At 47.9% G+C, this 19,730-nt stretch overlaps 1 protein-coding gene across 1 annotated transcript; it reads left to right on the top strand.

The window, feature by feature from the left end:
• Nucleotides 1-15,245: 15,245 nt before the first annotated feature.
• LAJ45_10145 (uncharacterized protein) lies at nt 15,246-17,153 on the top strand (the record flags this gene model as incomplete). The annotated part of the gene is made up of 5 exons (XM_046119676.1): nt 15,246-15,556; nt 15,636-16,365; nt 16,431-16,864; nt 16,920-17,002; nt 17,086-17,153. 5 exons carry the CDS (start codon nt 15,246-15,248, stop codon nt 17,151-17,153), a joined length of 1,626 nt encoding a protein of 541 aa, XP_045967126.1.
• Between the last annotated feature and the right edge of the window lie 2,577 nt (nt 17,154-19,730).

The raw sequence follows: 19,730 nt of genomic DNA, 5'->3' as shown, positions 1-19,730 counted from the left end.
ATAGCTAGGTCATCTCGGCTTAGAGAAGGGTGTGAGCACCGTTTTGGTCAGTGTCCGTATTCTAGGCATTTGGAACATTGGGTGTCTGGGTTGGCAGGGAGAAAATTGTCAATTTTGTATTGTCTGGTGAAAAGTCTGAGGTATCGGAGGCCCTAGGTTTCCTTAGTATATTGCCCAAGCAGTGCAATTATCATTGATGAGTGGGTTTTCACAATTCTGGCTTCGGGTTTGCTGAGCCATATGGGGATTTGAATAATTTCAAATGTGTTCCCTAGTTGTTTCCGATCTCCGAAGCCATTAGTTGTCCTTCACGACTATTCGATGTCATATACTTGAAACAAACTTAAAAGAGTAACAGAAGGGAGAGAAAACTGACCTATACAATCAAGTTGTCAGTCTAAACTAGATAGTTCATTGGAGCAGCAGTATGGTTCCAAATTAATTTGGAAGAATAGGTGTATATAGGGGGATTATGTCACAATGGAGAAGGGGGAGAGAAACAACGAAAATGTATTTTCCGATGCCCTCGAGACAAGTGGTTGAAGGACAATGTGGGGGGTCCTACAAGGATTAGTGAACGCAAAGTCAGTCTAATGATAACTGGCTATTTTATTGGGTAGAAATAAAGTTGATCTAATCTGTATATTCTAATCCAGAGTCACGTGGAGGAGTGGTTACTTCCAGAAATTTCATCACTGTTATTGATGCATATTTTCTAAATATCTGTAAAGAAATTAAAAGAGAAAATGAAGGAGGGGAGATCTATCTTATTATTGATAATGTAAAAATAGATTTACCACTTCACAGGTAGCTCCAGGGGGAGGGTATTTCACTTCAATCTATACCCCCTTACTCTCCAGGTCTCAAACCTATCGAACATATTCGGGCTCTAATAAAGTATTGATGGTATAAGCTGTTTCCTATGCTCTATGAAGCACAAGTTTGAGATGTAGAAGGGGGGATCGGGGAATGCTATCGAACATTGTTGGGAATTATTAAAACCTGAGGTCTTTGAGTCCTTGGCAGAATCCATGGTTCATGGGGTTCAGGCAGTAATTGATACTGAAGGATGGTATACCAAGAATTAACGTACATTAAATTTTACTATCGAAGTATTCTCCTACATTTAGAGGCCCGTTGGTTGCTCTAATGACCATCCATATTGATAGCTCGGACGGCGTTGCCATGTCAATGACCGGTGTACACTTACTTGTGGAAACCTGCAATAAATACTATCTGGATTCTACTCATCACAACTAACATCTCCACCAGCGAGCATACTATTGTGCCAAAAACAAAACAAAAACAGGAGGCGTTCGCAAACTTGCCCGACAGAACTACTCCACACTGACTAATTTAGTGAAGGATATCGCAATTCTCACAACAGTAAATAGCCAAATAGCACTGGGGGACAATGCCAGGTATCTGAATAGAATTCTCTATTCAGATTAGTTCATAATAGGGGAGGATGTTGTGCTGATCCGTTGGCCAAGACGTACATTTGGCCAAGTGTGCGCCGTATCAAGCAAGATGATGGATGGGGCGACCTCTTAGCCAAATGGGCATCTTGATGGATTGTTGACCAAATGATCAAGTCGCACTTCCGGACATATTCTTTACACTGTATAATATTTCCTTCCAGTGGATGTGTCAATGGGTTCAGATAGAGAGAAATCTATATAATCCCACCCTCCCTGCCTCCCATGACTGTAACAGTAGCAGTAACAGTAACAGTAACTAAATCCACACCAAATATATCTTTTTTTTGGTGGGTCAGGATCTTCTCGACAGCTGAAGTGATAGGCGCTGCATGATAGGGTTCAGAACCTCCATATTTCTATAGTTGAAGACTGGAATAGAGCTAATAAGCGAGCGTGTTTAATAGAGCGCCCTATTCATCATAATATAGGCCTTTTGAAAGGATCGCCCTATCCACCAATCTTGAGGAATTGTGCGCGCACTTGGCCAAATCCACGTCTTGGTAACAGATCAGAACAGGCACGGGCCAACCGGGCTCGAGCTTTGAACTCGGGCTTTGGGCTCAAACACCTCAAGCTCTCCTTACGAGCGGGGGTCAACTCGCACTAGTCTTAGGGAGGCCCGAGCTTAGGCTCGAGCGTTTTTGACTATAAGTAATGGCAAAATTGGAAAATCTAACAAAATAAACCCCTTGAATTCGTCCTGAAAGTGAAACTTATCTCGAGAGGAACATTTTTCTTTAATTGGAGCTTGAGCTCAAGCTCGAGCCATACCCACCAGCTCGAACATCCCAAGCCCTCGTTTGCACGATCCGAGCCAACTCGGGCTCTAACAGACTCGTACCCAAAACTAGGGAAGGGTTGTCATTCTGAGTTATGTTCCAGATATGGCCCTCTTCCTGAACTTGGTTGGGGAGGGTTAGTTGACTTATTGCCGTGGTATAGCGGGGGTCGCCCTGGACATGGGGCAAGTAAGTCTTTGTGTTTGTTGTGGTGATGGAGAGATAGAGAAGTGTAGTCGTATGCTTGTCTTGGCGCCTTGGCGGCCGGTAGAGAGACCTAAAGGCTTTCTGTCACCGCCTGCACCTCAGCTAGAACTACAGCAGGGAGAAGGGATCGGAGGGGGAGGAACGGCGGGTTGAGCCCTCACTAGTCAAGTTGGCCCGAGCCTTTAGCGCTACCCCATATGAGAGCCCGAGCGTCTTGGGTGATGTTTTGCCAACTATATCATCGGCACTGAATTTAGAGAATCTTGTATTAAGGAGGCCCAACCCTAACGGAATGATTTCCAATAATCATATCTAGATTCTGGAATCACCTTAAGGGCCAATTTGAGGGCACTGCAAAGCTCGAGTACCTTAGGATTTACAAGTCGAATCGAGACGAGCAGTCGTTTTCATGAGCAGACTTGGTCCTTTCCCCTTGCTCGTCCAGACTCTTGAGCGGGCTCGTGAACCACACTAAGTGGGAGGCATAACCACCGATGAGAACGGTTATTCGACTATATGCCCGTACATGCGAGGTTGAGAATGTATGGAGCGCGGTGGTCATTCCTATTTCGGTGAGGGGTCCAGCTGTCAGATATCTTGATGGGCAGTTACCAATGCTCCATATCCACCTCCTGAGGTCATATGGTAAAACGGTGAAACTAGTAAATAGTCGTGAGAAACAACCGTTCCAACGCTGGGTGACCTTCAACTTAATGCAGGAGTTGCGGTATACAATAGTCTTTCGTACCACACACAGTGAAGTTGTAGGGATAGGTGCGTTTAAGGCATTATCGCGCTCGCCGCGATATAGGTTGCGGTAACCGATGTTTACACCTCTCCGTTCTCGTAGATACTACCTTTGTAATCAGCTCGGAAATGACATTGATGTTGATCGCAGGCTGTTATCGCAGTGGCAGGTCGTGTCCATGGTTCTGATAGCTAGTAGGTGGTGGAAGAGAGGGAGGAAGGCTGTTATGTAGTTGAACGTCCAAAGCGTCCAAGGTACGTATAAAACAGTGCTCTCGCCCCCATTCCCTGAGGTCATCTAACTCTCTCTCCATCTCTACATTCGACTTCCCCACCGCACACTCCAAACCCCATCCTGCACAACCACCTTCATCGCGACCACCATCATCACCCCACCTCCACCACCATGGTTCTCGGCATCGGCATCGTAACCATCGCCCTAGACGGCTTTGTTCTCTGCGCTGTGGCCAACTTCCTCGCGTTCGTCCCCGCGTTGGTGGGGCCCAGCTGTACCTTAGCCCTGGTCCCCAGTACCGACGCCACAACCGTCACCGTCCTCGCCGGCTTGAACCCGCTCCTCTTCGGCGTTACCGTCGGCGCCACCGCCACGCTGGGCCCCGTTGGCGCTCCGGGGTCCCCGCTCAGTGTTGACGGATTTACGCAGATACTTGGGTATATATTTCCCCTCTGCCTCTTCTTTGCGTTCCCTCTTTTTTTGGTGCGGATGGAATCTTGCTCATGGTGGTGATAGTGCTGCTGGACCGCTAGGGGTATGGACCGGTCCCCTAGTCTCGGGGAGTTTGGCGCTCGAGGTCGGCACACAGCTGCCGAACGCACCGGGGAGGAGTGTGTTGACTGTACCTGCCCCCAAGGCGCGGAATTGTACGATTACGTATTTGGCAGTTTGAGAGGGAGGGGCACCGATGCCACCGGGAAAGGGAGTGGCGGGTGTGGGGCCATGCATGCAAGATGTAGTTTTTGGGGTTTTTGATACGGGGGTCTTTGCACCGTAGTAGGTGGCGGGATGTGCTGTGGGTGGTGGTAGTAGTAGTTGTTGTAGTAGTAGGAAACCGTCATCTGGCTTCTGTTTGTGTGTGCGTGTGTGTGCATGTGTGCAGCGTTGCCGGTAAACCAAAAATTGCGAAAGGAGGTTAAAAAGCGTGTATAATATTGGTGTGCATGAATGAACTGTTGATTGGAACATCACAATCTCCTGAGATCACGGGTGAAGGTGTTGTAATCGTTGCATGATTGTGCACCTGTCAGCAAGTATCTTAAGCCGTCTATCGTTCAAGATCGCATGACTTTGGGGTGTGTAAGGATTACGTCATGCACGGCAGGGAGCTACAACCTCCTACCGCCAATCTTCCGGGCAGGACCGACCACAGCCTAGGCCCCGTTTGGTAGGAGATCTTACCCCACCACATGTATTTCACTCGATTTACATAATTCACTCACTACAGGTAAGTAAATGATTCTCAGTCGATGTTGGTATCCGTTGCTTTGTGATGTTTGGCTTGGTATCTCCCTCGTCGGGCCGGGGTTGGTTCCATAGACCTTGTCTTGAGGCCATCACTACCCGTTGGCTGCGCGAGGACCGCAGTAGCATGAGCTCCTTCAAGGAGAAACGAGGGGCGGAGCATAGACTCTCGCCACCGATGTGATGAGTAGCCGGCTGATAGTCTGTGACCTTAAAGCCTGGCCGAGGGATGAAGCAGCGTGAGATACTAAGTGATGATGCGCGGCGGTTGACGGTACATGGTTCGGAGCACCGAGTACTACTGTATGATTTTATCAGTGCGCACGAGCTGGTAAAGATATAGGATGGGCTGATAATTGGTTGATTAGTGGTAAAAATCATACGTGAATCAAAAGATATGTTTTGGGAGATGATAGGACGGTGTGGTAATGGAAAAACATGATATGACTCAGAATAGGTGAGCTGTCTGTTTATTGATTGATTGATTGATTGGCTGGTTGGTTGGTTGGTTGGTAAATTGATAATTCAAACAGGTAGTGTGTTGGATTTGAGAGAGTGCCGGCCCTCAACACGAACGCCAGCGGCGACCAAAGATTGCCCAGAGTACATCGTCGGCGGTACCCCTTGATGCGAAGGACGTTGGCTGGGCGTCCAATCCCACGAGGGATCCCCGTAAGCATCTCTGTGATGAATTTCGGGTTCTGCGTTTCCTGTGCTTCAAGGCGACAGATCCCGCTTTGGCACCCTTGCGCCCTACCTTCCCCTCGTGGTGTTTCGCAATCCAAGATTCCCCACCTCATGCTCAGTACCTAGAGCCTTCGAGACTATCGGGTTTTACTTGGCTACAATCTAGGACGTTCCGGGCCCTCGGAACCACGCTTCGTACTCTCTGGAGGTATTTGAACTGCCAAAGTGCACGGGGTTCTCCCATCTCGGGCTATCAAACACCTCGGCTTGTCAAACTCGGGACATCAATAATGGACTAGAAAGCAGAAATTGGTTTCAGTGATTCATGCTCCTCCCTGTTATGCACCCCCTCTCCCCTGTGGGGTAACGTAGTGGTAGAGGGCGGTCTTTTAGCTTCCTGTCGCTCCCTTGACTAGTGAGGTCGATGAAACGAGTTTACCCGGGTCCTCAACTCGAGCCAAAGCTCGAACAGCCACGAGCAGCTGCCATCACGAGTCAAGCTGGCTCCAGCTTTTTCCACTACTTAAGCTAAAAGGGTCGAGCTTTTTGGGTGTTATCTCTGAATACCACCGCCTAAGTCCATACGACATACCCATATTATCCTTCCGTTATGTTCTGTCTGACCTGTAAGTCGTCCTATCTACAAGGACACACGGGCCGGGTGCCCTATCCGCCAGGAAACTGTTATATGGGTATGGGCTTCAAGATTGTGTCGCACTTGTGAGATCCCTCTCCACCCATCCATCTATATCCAGCTTTCTAATCGGCACTCCTGAATAGGTTTAATGAGCCTGGCTTTATGACCGCAATTGCAGGATATTTACAGAAAGTGGGACCTTGAGATATTATGGTAATTTAAAAAAGGTTCAGAACTTTATCGATATATGGCCTTGCGTACACCTTACCCTTCAGCTTGTGGTTTGTCCGTAGTGGTAGTGATCCAGTCTGTAAACATTACTGGCCACTGCTGAACAGGGTAGGAATTACCTTTTGGGGGGGGGGGTGATGCATTAAGTGCATTCCGATAATACAGGTACCTGATGGATAGGGTGTCCGAGCGATACTTCCTGGCGGATAGGATGCTCTTACGAAGAACACATACATCATCCACCAGTGGCTGACTAAGTGGCTTTTACACATTTCTCTGACCTTGCACGTGGTTCAACTCCCCTCTCTCTCTAGGGGGGTGGGGGTGTGTACCTAGAATATTCAGTAAAGTCGTCGGTAAAGTCGTTTTTCGAGCTTTGATTTACGTGGTTAATGTCAATATTTTGGTAGAGAGAAAGTCGTTTTAAGGGAAATCAGACGACTTTGCAGACGACTTTACAGATGACTTTACTGATGCCTTTACCTGTCACACTTCTGTCACATATTTTGAGCGTATACACATGGGGGGATTAGTTTTTGCCACCGGTGATACTTCACATGATTAATGAAGGCCATCGGCAATGAAACGGATCATCACCGAGCACCATATTATCATACCAGGAGCATTAAGCAAGAATTACCTGCTTGTATATGCCAAACAACGGATCTACCAAAATGAAACTGTATTCCCCAACTGTTACACGCCAATTTTTGTCAGATACGATTTGACGACCCCACTAAACTATCCTTGGATCTAGAGGGGGGCTTCATTGGAAAACATTGATTTTCCGACGGAAAACAGGAAACCCCGGAAACAGTCAGTAAAGTCGTATTTTATTGGATTGAACACGGAAAGGGCATTAGTAAACTCGTCGGTAATGAGACAGTGATGCCTTTAACACAAAGTAGGTCGGTTATTGCATCAAATAATGAGTATCTCGCAACGTTTTGGATGCGAAACGTCAAAATTGATGCATTTCTACTCCTAGTAGAGTCGTACTCAATCAACCTTGTCGTACACCTTGCGCTTAATTATGTTACACCCTACGCATATGAGATAGTTACTACTCACCACATGGTCCTCGGTAACGTTTGTTTAGCACTAGAACATTCTGTCGTAATGTTTGCTACGCTCTACTATGTTTCATAGCAATGTTTGTACGGTTCTACAGAATTATTTCGATGTATGTAACGATCTAGAAGATTCTATATCGTTGTATGCTACGCTCTAGGCTTCTCTAGCCCAAATGATCTAGGCTCTACGACTTTCTAGCCGAGGGGATTATGTTGTATGGCATTCAATTCGCAGCTTCTCCCGCTCTAGATGCCTACCTGACATTGTTTGCGACACCCTATAAGGTGCCTCAGAAATGTTTACAACTAGCTACGCTTTTCTAGAAAAGGTTTGCTATATTAGGGGTGATCCCAGCCAATAGTTCGTAATGAATAGAACCCTATCGAGGAATCTTTGCTGTGCTCTAGGCATTTCGAGACAATGCTGCTTAGCTTCTAGAAGGCTCTGATAATCCTTGCCAGCTTCTAGACCTTTCGAGTGCAGGTTTAGTGAATGGGTTCTACAAGTGTCTCTGCTAATGTTTGCGAGGCACTAGATGATTCCACAGTGATGTTTGCTGGGTTCTAGGCCTCTCCAGCCGTGGGTTTCGAACATTGTATGGACTTCTCACTTGAAATAAAGCGCTCGGCACGTTTCATAGTTCTGGAAGATTCTCATCATTTCATTATAGTATTTGTCATCGGCGTATGACTCACTTTCCTATTAGTCATTCTATTACTCACACGTCCATGACTCATTGTATTTCTTTTGTACTACCTTTCATTAGTATAAATACGGGGCATTTTCCCCTTGTTAAGTAAATAAACACGATCAATTACTTCACTTCTCCTACATACTTTCTCTGGGTTATGAGCCCGGAGACTACTCACGTTTATACACTCTTCACCATTTTTACCACAAAGTACACTTTCCCGTTTCACTTTCAATCATGTCTGAGAGGAGCATCAAAATTCCCGCACTCCCATGCAAGCTGGATGGTCAAGGCCATTACACTGTATGGAGGGACCTTGCTACCCGCATGTTGAAAGTTCATGATCTGTGGAACTTGGTCAATGGTTCGAGCAAGCGTCCCGTGTTGACAACCACCACTACTGTACCTACCACGGCACAACAAGCATCAGGAAGCGCTGCTGAGGCTGATGAAGACGAAGAAGAAACCTCCGACAATGCCGAGGAAATCAGCAATTGGGACAAAAAGGATAACCTTGCGGTCGTATTCCTCCAATCTAACATCGAATTCGAAGTTATTCTCACGCTGACACCGGCCGACACTGCTCACCATCTCTGGACTCAACTTGAGGACAGATTCGATCCGAAAACCGTCGCATCCCTCCATTCGCTCCTCGCCAATGTCGTCACACTACAGTCCACACCCGACAAGGGTATCAAGGAACATCTAACCCAGTTCAAAACTCTTTGGTCATCTCTCCTCACTAGAACCAGTAACTCTACGGACAAGACCAAAGACCCACTTGGTTACCACCTTCACCAACTCGCATCTGTTTCAGAAGCAAAGGCATCCTTCCTACTCCTCTCGCTCCGGCACGAATCCCTCGAATCTGTCGTTGACAACCTGCAAACCAAGCGCAATGTCACCTTTGATGACGTTTATGAAAAGCTGTTGGATCTGGACTCACGGTGCAACAACAATGGACAGGCGGCTGGAGAAGCCTACACAATCAGGTGAGGAAACCCAGGACACGGAAACAACAAGAGAGTCAGGAGGCCACGTAACAACGAAACAGGAAATCGGGACGTCACATGCACCTGGTGCACCAAGAATGGAGAATATGCAAAAGGCCACACGCACAAAAACTGCCGGAAACTCAAAGCTTTCAGAGACAAAGAGAAGTCCGTTGCATCTGGCAACCTTAACGTCGTATCTGGTACTGTATTTCACACAAAACTTGACCTCTCTTGGATCCCCGATCTTTCTGATCTCCCTGCACTCGAAGAAACCGATGTATTCACAATGCCGGTTGACTTCGACCTCACGAACTTCTCAGATAACACCTCGAACATAACCATGGAAGACTACCTTGGCTTTATTGCAGGACCTTCCAACCCCGATAACAAGGCATGCATCTTCGATCCTGGTGCAACCAACCACATGACCGGAACGGTGGTAACCGACCCGACTCCCCACACTGGAACAGTTACTGTAGGAGGAGGTCGCAAACTCCAGATAACCGGAATTGGCAACGTTGCCATCAACCGATCACATGGCCTTATCACTCTGCGGAACGTATTCTTGATCCCCGAATTAGGCAACACCAACCTGATGTCTTGGTCTTGCATTGCTAAAAAGGGATTCACAACAATTGGGACGGAAGACGGCTTTACCATCTACAAGCCAAACAGCAAGGAAATCATCGGGATCGCTAACGCAAATAGTACTGGTCTTTACATTTTTGAAATCAAGGAAGTCTGCGCACACCTCTCTGCCGCCACCAGCTTCTATGACTGGCACCAACGGCTCGGACATCTCCCCGCTTCCTCACTCTCACGGCTTCACACCATGGTCGCCGACCCCAAGTCTCTCCCCACATCTGGTCAAATGGAAACATGCAACACATGTGAACTGGCTACATTAACAAAGTCTCACCTCGCTCCCCTCACCGAACCACAATCCAAACAATCACTGGAAATAATACACTCAGATCTGAGCGGCAAATTTTCGACTCCTTCTCTGGGCGGTTTCAGTTACTATATCACTTTCATCGACGATTACTCCAGGTACGCTCACCTCTACTTCCTTAAAAAGAAGTCAGATGCAGCAGCTGCCACAGAACGATATATCGCTTACATGGAAAATCAATTGGATAAAACGGATAAACGGTTTCGAAGCGATAACGGTGACGAGTACATCTCCAACGACCTTCAACAATTTTTTGCCTTTAAAGGTATAAACTATGAATTCACTGTAGTTTACTTTCACGAGTCAAATGGAACAGCAGTACGCTTCAACAGGACTATAGCAACAATGGCACAATCCGCCTTGCTCAACCACAACCTCCCAAAAAATCTATGGGCAGAAGCGATCAATACCATGGTACACGTCAAGAATCGCCTTCCGCACAAATCACTCCCGAATATGACACCATACGAAGCACTTACTGGCAAGAAACACTTTATTGGGCACCTCCGATCCTTCGGTGAAACCATGTTCATACACATACCCATCGAAGCATGACCATCAGGAACAAAACTGGATGCAAGGGCTATAACGGGATAATTCTGCGGATACGGAGACTTTGAAAAAATCTGTCGCGTCTACATACCATCACAAAGGAAAGTAATTTTCTCTCGTCATTTTAGGTTTAAAGGTACATCCGTAGGGAAGAAATCGAAGTCAAAACAAAAACTGATACACCCCCTAAACCAAAACAAATCGAGATCAAACAAGAACCACCCTCACGTCCGTCAACACCAAAACAACATAGTGCATATGACGACGACCCAAGTGACGACGACATGATCAATCAACAAATAATGCGCGAAACCATGTAACATTTCTCCGACACTAATTCGGAATACCACGCAAGTATAGTGGGGGCCGGCTATACGAGGCCCGCCACTGAACGTACCCCGCATGATGATAATGAAACAGATACTGATCAACCGAGACGTAATCCTGCATGGGAACGAAAAGCCCCGGTCAGATACGGACACAACATTCAGCATGACATTACCCTAACAAAACCAACAAACTACCACCAAGCGATAAACAGTCCTGACTCCGAAAAATGGCAGAATGCTATGAAAGTTGAACTAGACTCACTCGCAAGGAATAACGCATGGAATCTGGTCAAAACACCGGATCACCGCAAACTGGTCGACTGCAAATGGGTATATAAAATCAAACTCGGGCCCGATGGCAACCCCATACGGTACAAAGCCCGACTAGTCACAAAATGTTTCTCACAGGTACCTGGTCAAGATTTCGATCAAACCTATGCCCCCGTCACCCGATACGAATCCATTAGACTACTCATCGCTCGCTGGCTTCAAACCGGTGGCCAATGCAATCAGATGGACTTCATCAGTGCATTTCTATACGGCGAACTCAAGGAAGAAATCTACATGAAATCTCCTCCAGGATACCCTACTCCAGGCAAAGCATGCAAACTAATCAAATGCATCTATGGCCTCAAACAATCATCAAGGGAATGGTATGCCCGCCTCTCAAAAGCGCTAATCGAAATAGGATTCAGAAAAGCAGACTTCCACCCTTGTGTCTTCATACACAAAACAGGGGAAGTTGTCATTGCAATCTATGTGGACGATATCCTCATCTTCTATTGGTCCGCTGAACGCAAAAACCGCGTCAGCCTCCTCCTCCACTCTGAATTCGAAATGACAGAAACTGGCACAGCCAACTGGGCACTCGGAATCCACCTGATCCACACTGCGACCGGCATCATCCTTTCACAGGAAGCCTATCTCAGGCGTGTACTTATCAAATACAGTTTCAACGAATCCAGACCTGTTGCAACATCTATCGACAACAACGTCCAACTCCAAAAAGGAACGGAAGTTGAGAAAATCGACGACCCAACAATCTATCAGTCGATAATTGGTTCACTCATGTACGCAGTAATCGGCACTAGACCCGACCTCGCCTACACCGTCACCATGCTCTCACAATTTTCCCCCTGTCCCACCAAGGCCCATCTAGCAGCAGTCCATCGCGTCCTCCGTTACCTCAAAGGTACCCTCGATTGGTCACTTTTTTACACCAAAACTCAACCAACTGCACTCATCGGCTAAAGCGAAGCAAGCTATGCCTCCGATATCGACGATCGCCGCTCATTCACCGGCCACTGCTTCATGCTAGGGGACGCTCTAATCTCCTGGCGCTCTTATAAGCAACGATCTGTCGCCACTTCTACAACAGAAGCGGAATACATGGCCCTCTCAGACACCAGTCGACAACTGATCTGGTTGAGGAATGCAATCCACGAACTGGAACGAAAACCGAATCTCTCTTTTATTCTTCGAGGCGACAACAACGGCTCTCTCTCTTTAGTTAAAAATCCTGTCTTTCATAAAAGATCTAAACACATCGATGTACATTTTCATTTTGTTCGGGAACGGTTCGAGGATGAATTATTTAAACTGGTATATGTTTCTACGAACGAGAACGTGGCGGATTTACTTACAAAGGAATTGGATAAAGGCAAACATGTTTTATTTTCTTCTACTATTCACTTTGGCTCACGAGGGGAAGTCTTGAAATAAGGCGCTCGGCACGTTTCATAGTTCTGGAAGATTCTCATCATTTCATTATAGTATTTGTCATCGGCGTATGACTCACTTTCCTATTAGTCATTCTGTTACTCACACGTCCATGACTAATTGTATTTCTTTTGTACTACCTTTCATTAGTATAAATACGGGGCATTTCCCCCTAGTTAAAACAATCAACACGATCAATTACCTCACTTCTCCTACATACTTTCTCTATTCTCTACCAACGTTTGTTCCCCCGCAACATTCTCGTGGAATATCTACTACCATCCAGGCTTATCTAGCCCTAGAACTCGTTGCCCTCTAGGTCTAATCCCTGATAGCCCTAATTCCGTATGCCAGGGGTATATATACAGGGCTTCCCTCCCTCTCCCTCTTCCACTCCTCATACATTCAGACGAAAACCATTACATAAACATGAATTACCAGTTACGATGTGAAATGGTGAGTAATAGTAGCTATGGAATCCTCTCATCATCAATCCTCCCTAGAAATACTCGACCAGTGCCCAAAGGGACAGGCTTTCCTATTTGCTAATCTTCGGACTAGAGAGTTTGTCTGGTAGCGGGACCCTTCAGAACGCTGAGCTAATAGGGATCGGTTCTAGGAACCGAATCATCGTCGAACTAGGGAGATTTCCAGGCCAGAAAACCCCTCGGTTCGAAGAGTTCTAGGAACTATCTGATCTGCTAATCTTCGAACTAGGGAGGTTTTCAGACCAGAAAACCCCTCAGTCCGATGAACTGAAACTTTTTACTAATCGTCGGGGTGGTGAGGTGCTGGTGACGGCACCCTCCAACGCGATTAGCGTTAGGACCTGCTTTTGGGAACTACTAATCTTCGGGCCGGAGAGGTGCTGGTGACAGCACCCTCCAGCCCGTTTAGTGTTAAGCCGGATTCACTGGAAGGCTTTACTAATTGCTAGTGAGGTGCTTGTAACGGCAACCTCCAGCTCCATTATTATTTTACGCACCGCCTGAATACCTTCTCATCCCTTACTAGTTTGCCTCCGTGTTAGAGACTTCATTTATGTTTGTTTCATACCTATCATTCCTAGCTTCTCACGACTTTGTTCGTATATATTAAATTTCAAATTTCAAATTCATTGATTTTTCGGTTCTATAATGTCTCTGGGCCTTCAATCCCCACTGATACCATGCATAGAGGTGATATCGGAATTCTCTAGGTGGTTGCTGTAACTATCAAAGTACAATAGAAAAAATAACATTGATACTTTGAAATCATAAGACCATTTAATGATTAATCGATTGATTTTCATTGAGCCAGTTCATGGCTGATACAGGAGCCATATTAGATCTATTGGTAGGTATCAATTCAATTAAAATAATAGATTTCGAAAGCTTATCGCAGTGTCTCCAGCAGATTACTCGATCAAACGATAACTCCTTGCACCTCCTGCAAGTCGCAACCCACCCCAGAACGTTCCGACAAACAACACCCCAGTCATCTTACACCACTCACGGGCAATAAAACCCTATCTCTCCAACTAAAGAACACCTTTTTCTTTTTTGCAGCAGTACGTTGCCGGCAGAATGTTCACGGCGCCTCAATGGCTATCAAGCACCCGGCCCTGCAGCCGTTCCAGCATTTTCCAGACGATCCGAGATCGAACTTGCCACCTATAAACTCTCCGGATCGTCGCAAGTGTCCCTTGTGTGGGATACCCGCCGGATTCATTAATGGGTAGTGTTAGTGGATGAGATGCGGAGACCGGAGGTAGTGACCGAATACGGCTTCATGCCGACTGCGCTGCACACGTCTCGCTCTCATGCGACTTCCGCTGGCGTAGGCCGCCGAGATACCTAAGACTCCATATATGGCCACTTTCTTTATATCCTAAACCTCGTGAGACACAGCCGACCTCATTCTCAAGAGGGGCAATGGCGTAGGCGGTTTAATTCCTTCTTCACCTTTCCGGACGTTAGTTGAGACTCCGCAAGGCCAAAACCCCACAGCCGTGGGGGTGATGCCGTCCCGCCCACTGCAGCTTGGATGTCTGCTCTCTTCCAACTCTGATGTTTCGCGGAACGGAGACGTCCGCAATCAATCCACCTTAATTGCGTGTGTGGTAGCTACTCAGGGTTAGGGCTTCTGTGAGTTTCCGCTGTGGTCACTTCTACAGTAAGCAGATTAGGTGTTCGTTCTCTGGGATATAAAAATTCCAGGGTCCTCCTCCTTCCTCTTTTCACTTACAGAACAGGGGACGAGACGCAATAGGTCTAAAGACGACGACATCAAAACACTCACATATACTAAGGATCCACGGCCGCCAGAACGTAGGCGAGCGGAGAAAAAAGAATATCAGCTCCTGGAGAATAATGTCCATTGTCGAGTGAGTAGCTGTTTATTTGCATTGATTTCCAAGCAGTCACCATAATGCCAGAAATGCGAATTTTCTATTATTATCACGGTCGTGTTACTGGGTTGTGCACCTGCGGCTGACGAAAGGGTAACGATCTGCAATATCCAACAACCAATATAGGTATCAGCCTCACTATGCGTCACCCTATCGCCATCAGATTGCCAACCTATGCAGCACGCTCCTCTGAATCCCACACGCTATCAGAGATCTGCTCTCAATAAGTACGACCCCACCGCCGCCGCCGCGCTCCCCGACCCCACTCCAGATTACACACCCTTCCCCAAGCACGATGTCGGACAACCCAACCCCAATCCAAGGGGAAAAGGGCGACCTCTACTGCCGCCCCACAACCGGGCTCGACGTCTGCAAGTTCTTCCTGCTCAACTACATCCTGCACGCCTTCACCGTCATCAGCGAGCCCGGCGCGGGCCCCATCGCGAGCCTGTTCCACAGCGCGCTGGCGGTCTTCCTCCCGTTCTCGAGTGTCCAGTACTCGAGCTACGTCATCTGCCAGAGCATTGCGAGGTGTCGCAACGACCTGGAGAGGGCCGCGAAGGCGAGAGCGCTGTGTTTTCTGGTGCCGGCGAGGCTGAGGAGAGGGTAAGTTGATTATGATCCGGCTTTCTGGTGTGGCGTTTGGGGGGGGGGGGGGGGGACATGCTTACTGTGGATATAATAGGGAGCCGATCTCGCCGGCGATGACAACCGTGCATGGTACGTTTCCGGTCCTCGAACACGTTGGTCGGATGGCAGCCCCGGGAAGAAGCACCACCCCGAGTTCGGCCCGCGTTCCGGAGGCCCACGAAACGGCAGGTCAATATGAGCTAGTTCTTGTCCCCCGATATGCCCCCGTCGAGCCCTTCTTGCTGGAGGAAAGCGAAAGCACCGCCAGAACAACCGACGGTGCAGTTCGATACAGGACCGCTGTCGCTAGTAACTCAAACATCATGAAGTCCGCAATCGCAATGCTCCAGATCGGCTACGGCTCCTACGAGCTCTACGACGCCTACAAAGGACAACTGCAGCGGTTCGGCTACGCATCGTACGCGCTGACGGTTATCCCGTACATCTTGATGTCCCTCCTGAATCTTACGGCGTCACTTTGTCAGCCGGGATACAATGCAATGTTCCTTGTGCACTACCGCGGCGAGAGGGACTACGAGCATGCTGCTGGTGTGCGCGAGCGGAAATCGCCGTGGACATCGGCGGGTGTTTCGGGACCGGAGGGGGAGGGTGGAGAATCCTGCGTAGAGCTGGCGGCAGTAGGTGGGGTGTCTACTGGGCAAGGAGGCGGCGGCGGGGTGCGGGAACCGTGGATGGTTGATGCGGAGTCGAAGACGGCTGGCGCGGTTGGGCGGGTCTATTCCCTCACGGAGGACGGCGTGCGGTCGTGGTTGAAGTACCATAAGGTATATACGTCGTGACCATCGTTCCTTCGCCCAACATCCATGTATCTCTAACGGTGCTGGCCCAGACCCTAGCGATAAAGCAGACCCTCCTCGTCCTTACCACATCGACCATATCATTCATCCTCCCCTACGTCACGATTTACGCCATGACCTCCTTCCACGCAGCCCAGAGCACCACCACAGAGCGCCTCTTCACCCTCAGCCAGCTCATCATCGGCCAGCTCATCTGTCTCTTCGGCGACCACTTCACAGGGTCGCTCAGCCGCAGCGGGCGCACCCGTTTCCAGCTCCCGGAGCGGACGTTAGCTGTCAACGTCCCGCGATTCCTGAGGAGATACCTGTCGTGCGGTGCAGAGAGCTGGCGCGTCAAGTTTGCGTTCCCGATTGCGTATCGGTATCCGTCCGCTGCCGATTTGGAGTATATTTGGAATCTGGGGTGGAGGAGGGTTTGTGTTTATGTGTTTTGCTCGCTAATGGCTGTGGCACCGGCGTTGGGTGGGTTTGTGGTGGTTGCGAGGATGATATTGAAGGATCAGGTGTGTGTCAAGTTATAGAGGACACTTGGGGGAAGGAGAGGAAAGATGGTGGACTTCCACTGGTTTCCTTGAGTTCCTTTCGTTTCTTTTGTGTGGCACAGGTATGGGAACTTTCCATCTAGTGTTTTAGGAACATACATACATCTACCCTGGGGTGCCGGCAAGTGACGCAACAATCAAATAGTCCATATTTCTCAACATCCAAGTCACACGAGTAGCGAACGAATGTGGAGCGGGTTTGTTGTTATTTAGAAGATGGAGATTATATTTATAGTAAGGGTTGATAACAATACGGATCACTTTCCCTTTCTTATAGTCCCTTGCCACAAGTTTCCCTTTTGTAGGCTCAAAATTCCAAATCTATCACCTGAAAGAATGCAGACTCTATTGTAAAGACTCCTGTATATATCATGCACATCACTGGTTGTTCACCCCGCTCAATTATTGTTAAAAATTGAAATCATGAGTACTTTTTTGCGTTGCTAGGCAAACGTTGCTGGCTGCTTCCCGTAGTTCTGAACAGGACTGTTGAGAATGATCGATCAAAACTTGTGTTTACCAAAACGAAACAGAAGATGTATTAGTGTGTTTACCTTATGTTCCCTCTCGTTTACCAGACACATCTTCCTTATTCGTACCCCTTTAGCAACATGTTCCGCCTTATCCTGTGCCACGCGCCACAACCTTTCATCACTTTCCAGCACTGCTAGGTACATATGGTGCTCCCACTCCTAAAGGTATCGGGAAATTGCGGGAAGCCGGTGGCAAATAGCTTTTTGGCGAAAGAGGTTAAAAGAAATCGGTAAAGAAAAGGTCAAGCACTAGTGACGAAGTTTAGTTTTTCTTTACAGATTGCTGAGATCTATCCCAGCTGTGAAGTTATTAGCAATTGGAACTGGGCAAGGTTGAGGAAAGTGGAATAGTATTATATCCATTTATATCCCGTCAAAAGTGAATTGCGGCAGGAATGCAGCACAGCGGTTAGGAATAACTCTACTCATTGGCTTTGGAGTTCACCTTGCAGCGACGCTTGTTCCACTTCTGGATACCGCCGGCCACCGTTAAGAGTGCGTGCATCCTATCTCGTTCACGTAGTCAGCACCCCCGCACGGCTGAAGCAGCAAGCAAAGAGGAGAAAGTGTTGGAACCTCAAGTAAATAATTTAGTCCCCCAACTTCGCTAAATGTATCTTTGCACGCCTGATTCCCTCAACCCCAGGCCACTCGATAGGGCGCCCACTCGACAAAATCCATGTCTTGATGAACGGAGTATAACATATGGCAGCACAACCTCCACCGCGAAATAGGAGGTTAAATATGTCGCTCTTGTCTGTATAAGTGCTTACTGTTCTTCTCGAATAAGAAAGTAACTGGCAGCTCCCCCCGGAATCCCGAGGTGCGTCATACGACATCACTCGGCTCGTGAATAACGCTGGCAAACAATAGAAAGCAGAATGGAGGTAGTATCTGGGGTGGGTAGTGAACCATTAACAGTGGGACTTTCCCTAGGAGAGTTTACGGGGTTGTGTCGTTGCTCTCGGCACAACGTGGCCGGTTCAGTGGCACTGGGGCGATTTCTTTCAATCGGCTTTTCTCGTGTGATAGGACTACAACTAATAAGTGAGGTCATGGCACCTATCGTGGGGCTGAAATATAGAAAGGGAGTACTCCTCACGGTGGTCGGGGATAGCAACCTCCACTCATGCATGCGCAACTCACCTAGCCACGATACTAGCCCATAAAAGATAAAAAATGTATAGGCGCCCCAAAGCCGCGACAAATACATTCCTCATGCTCTCGCCTCCAACCTTCCCGGCCATTCTTAGCGCGTGTTCGCCTACTCTTCATCAACCTGCAAGCCCACCGTCGGGAAATATAGTCCTATTTGACGCTCGTTTCAAGCCGCCGGATAAACCCCATATCGTATGAAACTCCGCAGAGAGAGGTACTCGAGGGATATACCGCAGACTCGCACTATTGGAGATCGTCAGTTATGTTTAGTAGATGTACTAGAGACGCAGAGACGCCGTTGATTCACTGTTTGGGATTATCGAGTGATAACCCATGATTCTCCCGCTCTCCGTATCTGCGCTGCTGCCCAAGGAACGATTGCTGAAGAAACTATACCTAGGGAACGGATTCATTGACATGGTGGCGTTCGATTTGGTACCTTCCGTTGAACGCTACTGCCATCCGGACGGGGGGGGGGGTAGATGTAGAGACTCAACCGACGAAGTGAACAGAGGCACAAGGCAGATGGATGATTCCGTCCCGTTATTAAGTATCCGCCAGTGATTTAGTATCGGGTAGTGTTTGAGTAGATGTAGAATCTGCCACGGATGGGGGGTCCTCGAAGCGTTCGAACAGCAAGATGGGTACCAACTACCAACAGATGGCATCCAAGCATGCTACGCGCTCTTTGCCGGTAATGGTCCCCCTGTGCGGCTCTCAAGCCGATGAAACTCATGAACGAAAACTCCAGAAGACTTAGGTCACCGGCCACCCCGGGAGTGTAATAGTAGACACCATCACAGCCCGGACGTGATATATCTATTAATAAGAACACAAATCCAACCCCTTGATCAACAAAAAAATGTTTTCCCTCTGTTAGATGCCTTGCATAGTGGTGTTTCAATCTTGATGATTCCAGCTGGTAGAGTTCTTGTATACGTTAAAGATGCATCGATTCCAGTACACTGAATATGCGATAAGCTCAAGTCGGGTTAGTAAGACTGCATTGCACAGGGTGTACCTTAAGAGGCTGCTTTCTGGGTCCACGTGTTTATGCATGAAATCCACCATGCCGGAAGTCGCGGTGGAACGCGAACCT

The sequence above is a fragment of the Morchella importuna genome (genome assembly GCF_003444635.1).
Source record: "Morchella importuna strain M04M26 chromosome Unknown Morimp01GS042, whole genome shotgun sequence".
NCBI classification, from domain to species: Eukaryota; Fungi; Ascomycota; class Pezizomycetes; order Pezizales; family Morchellaceae; genus Morchella; species Morchella importuna.
Note: the sequence above shows the minus strand (reverse complement) of the source record. Positions and strands in the feature narration are given on the sequence as shown.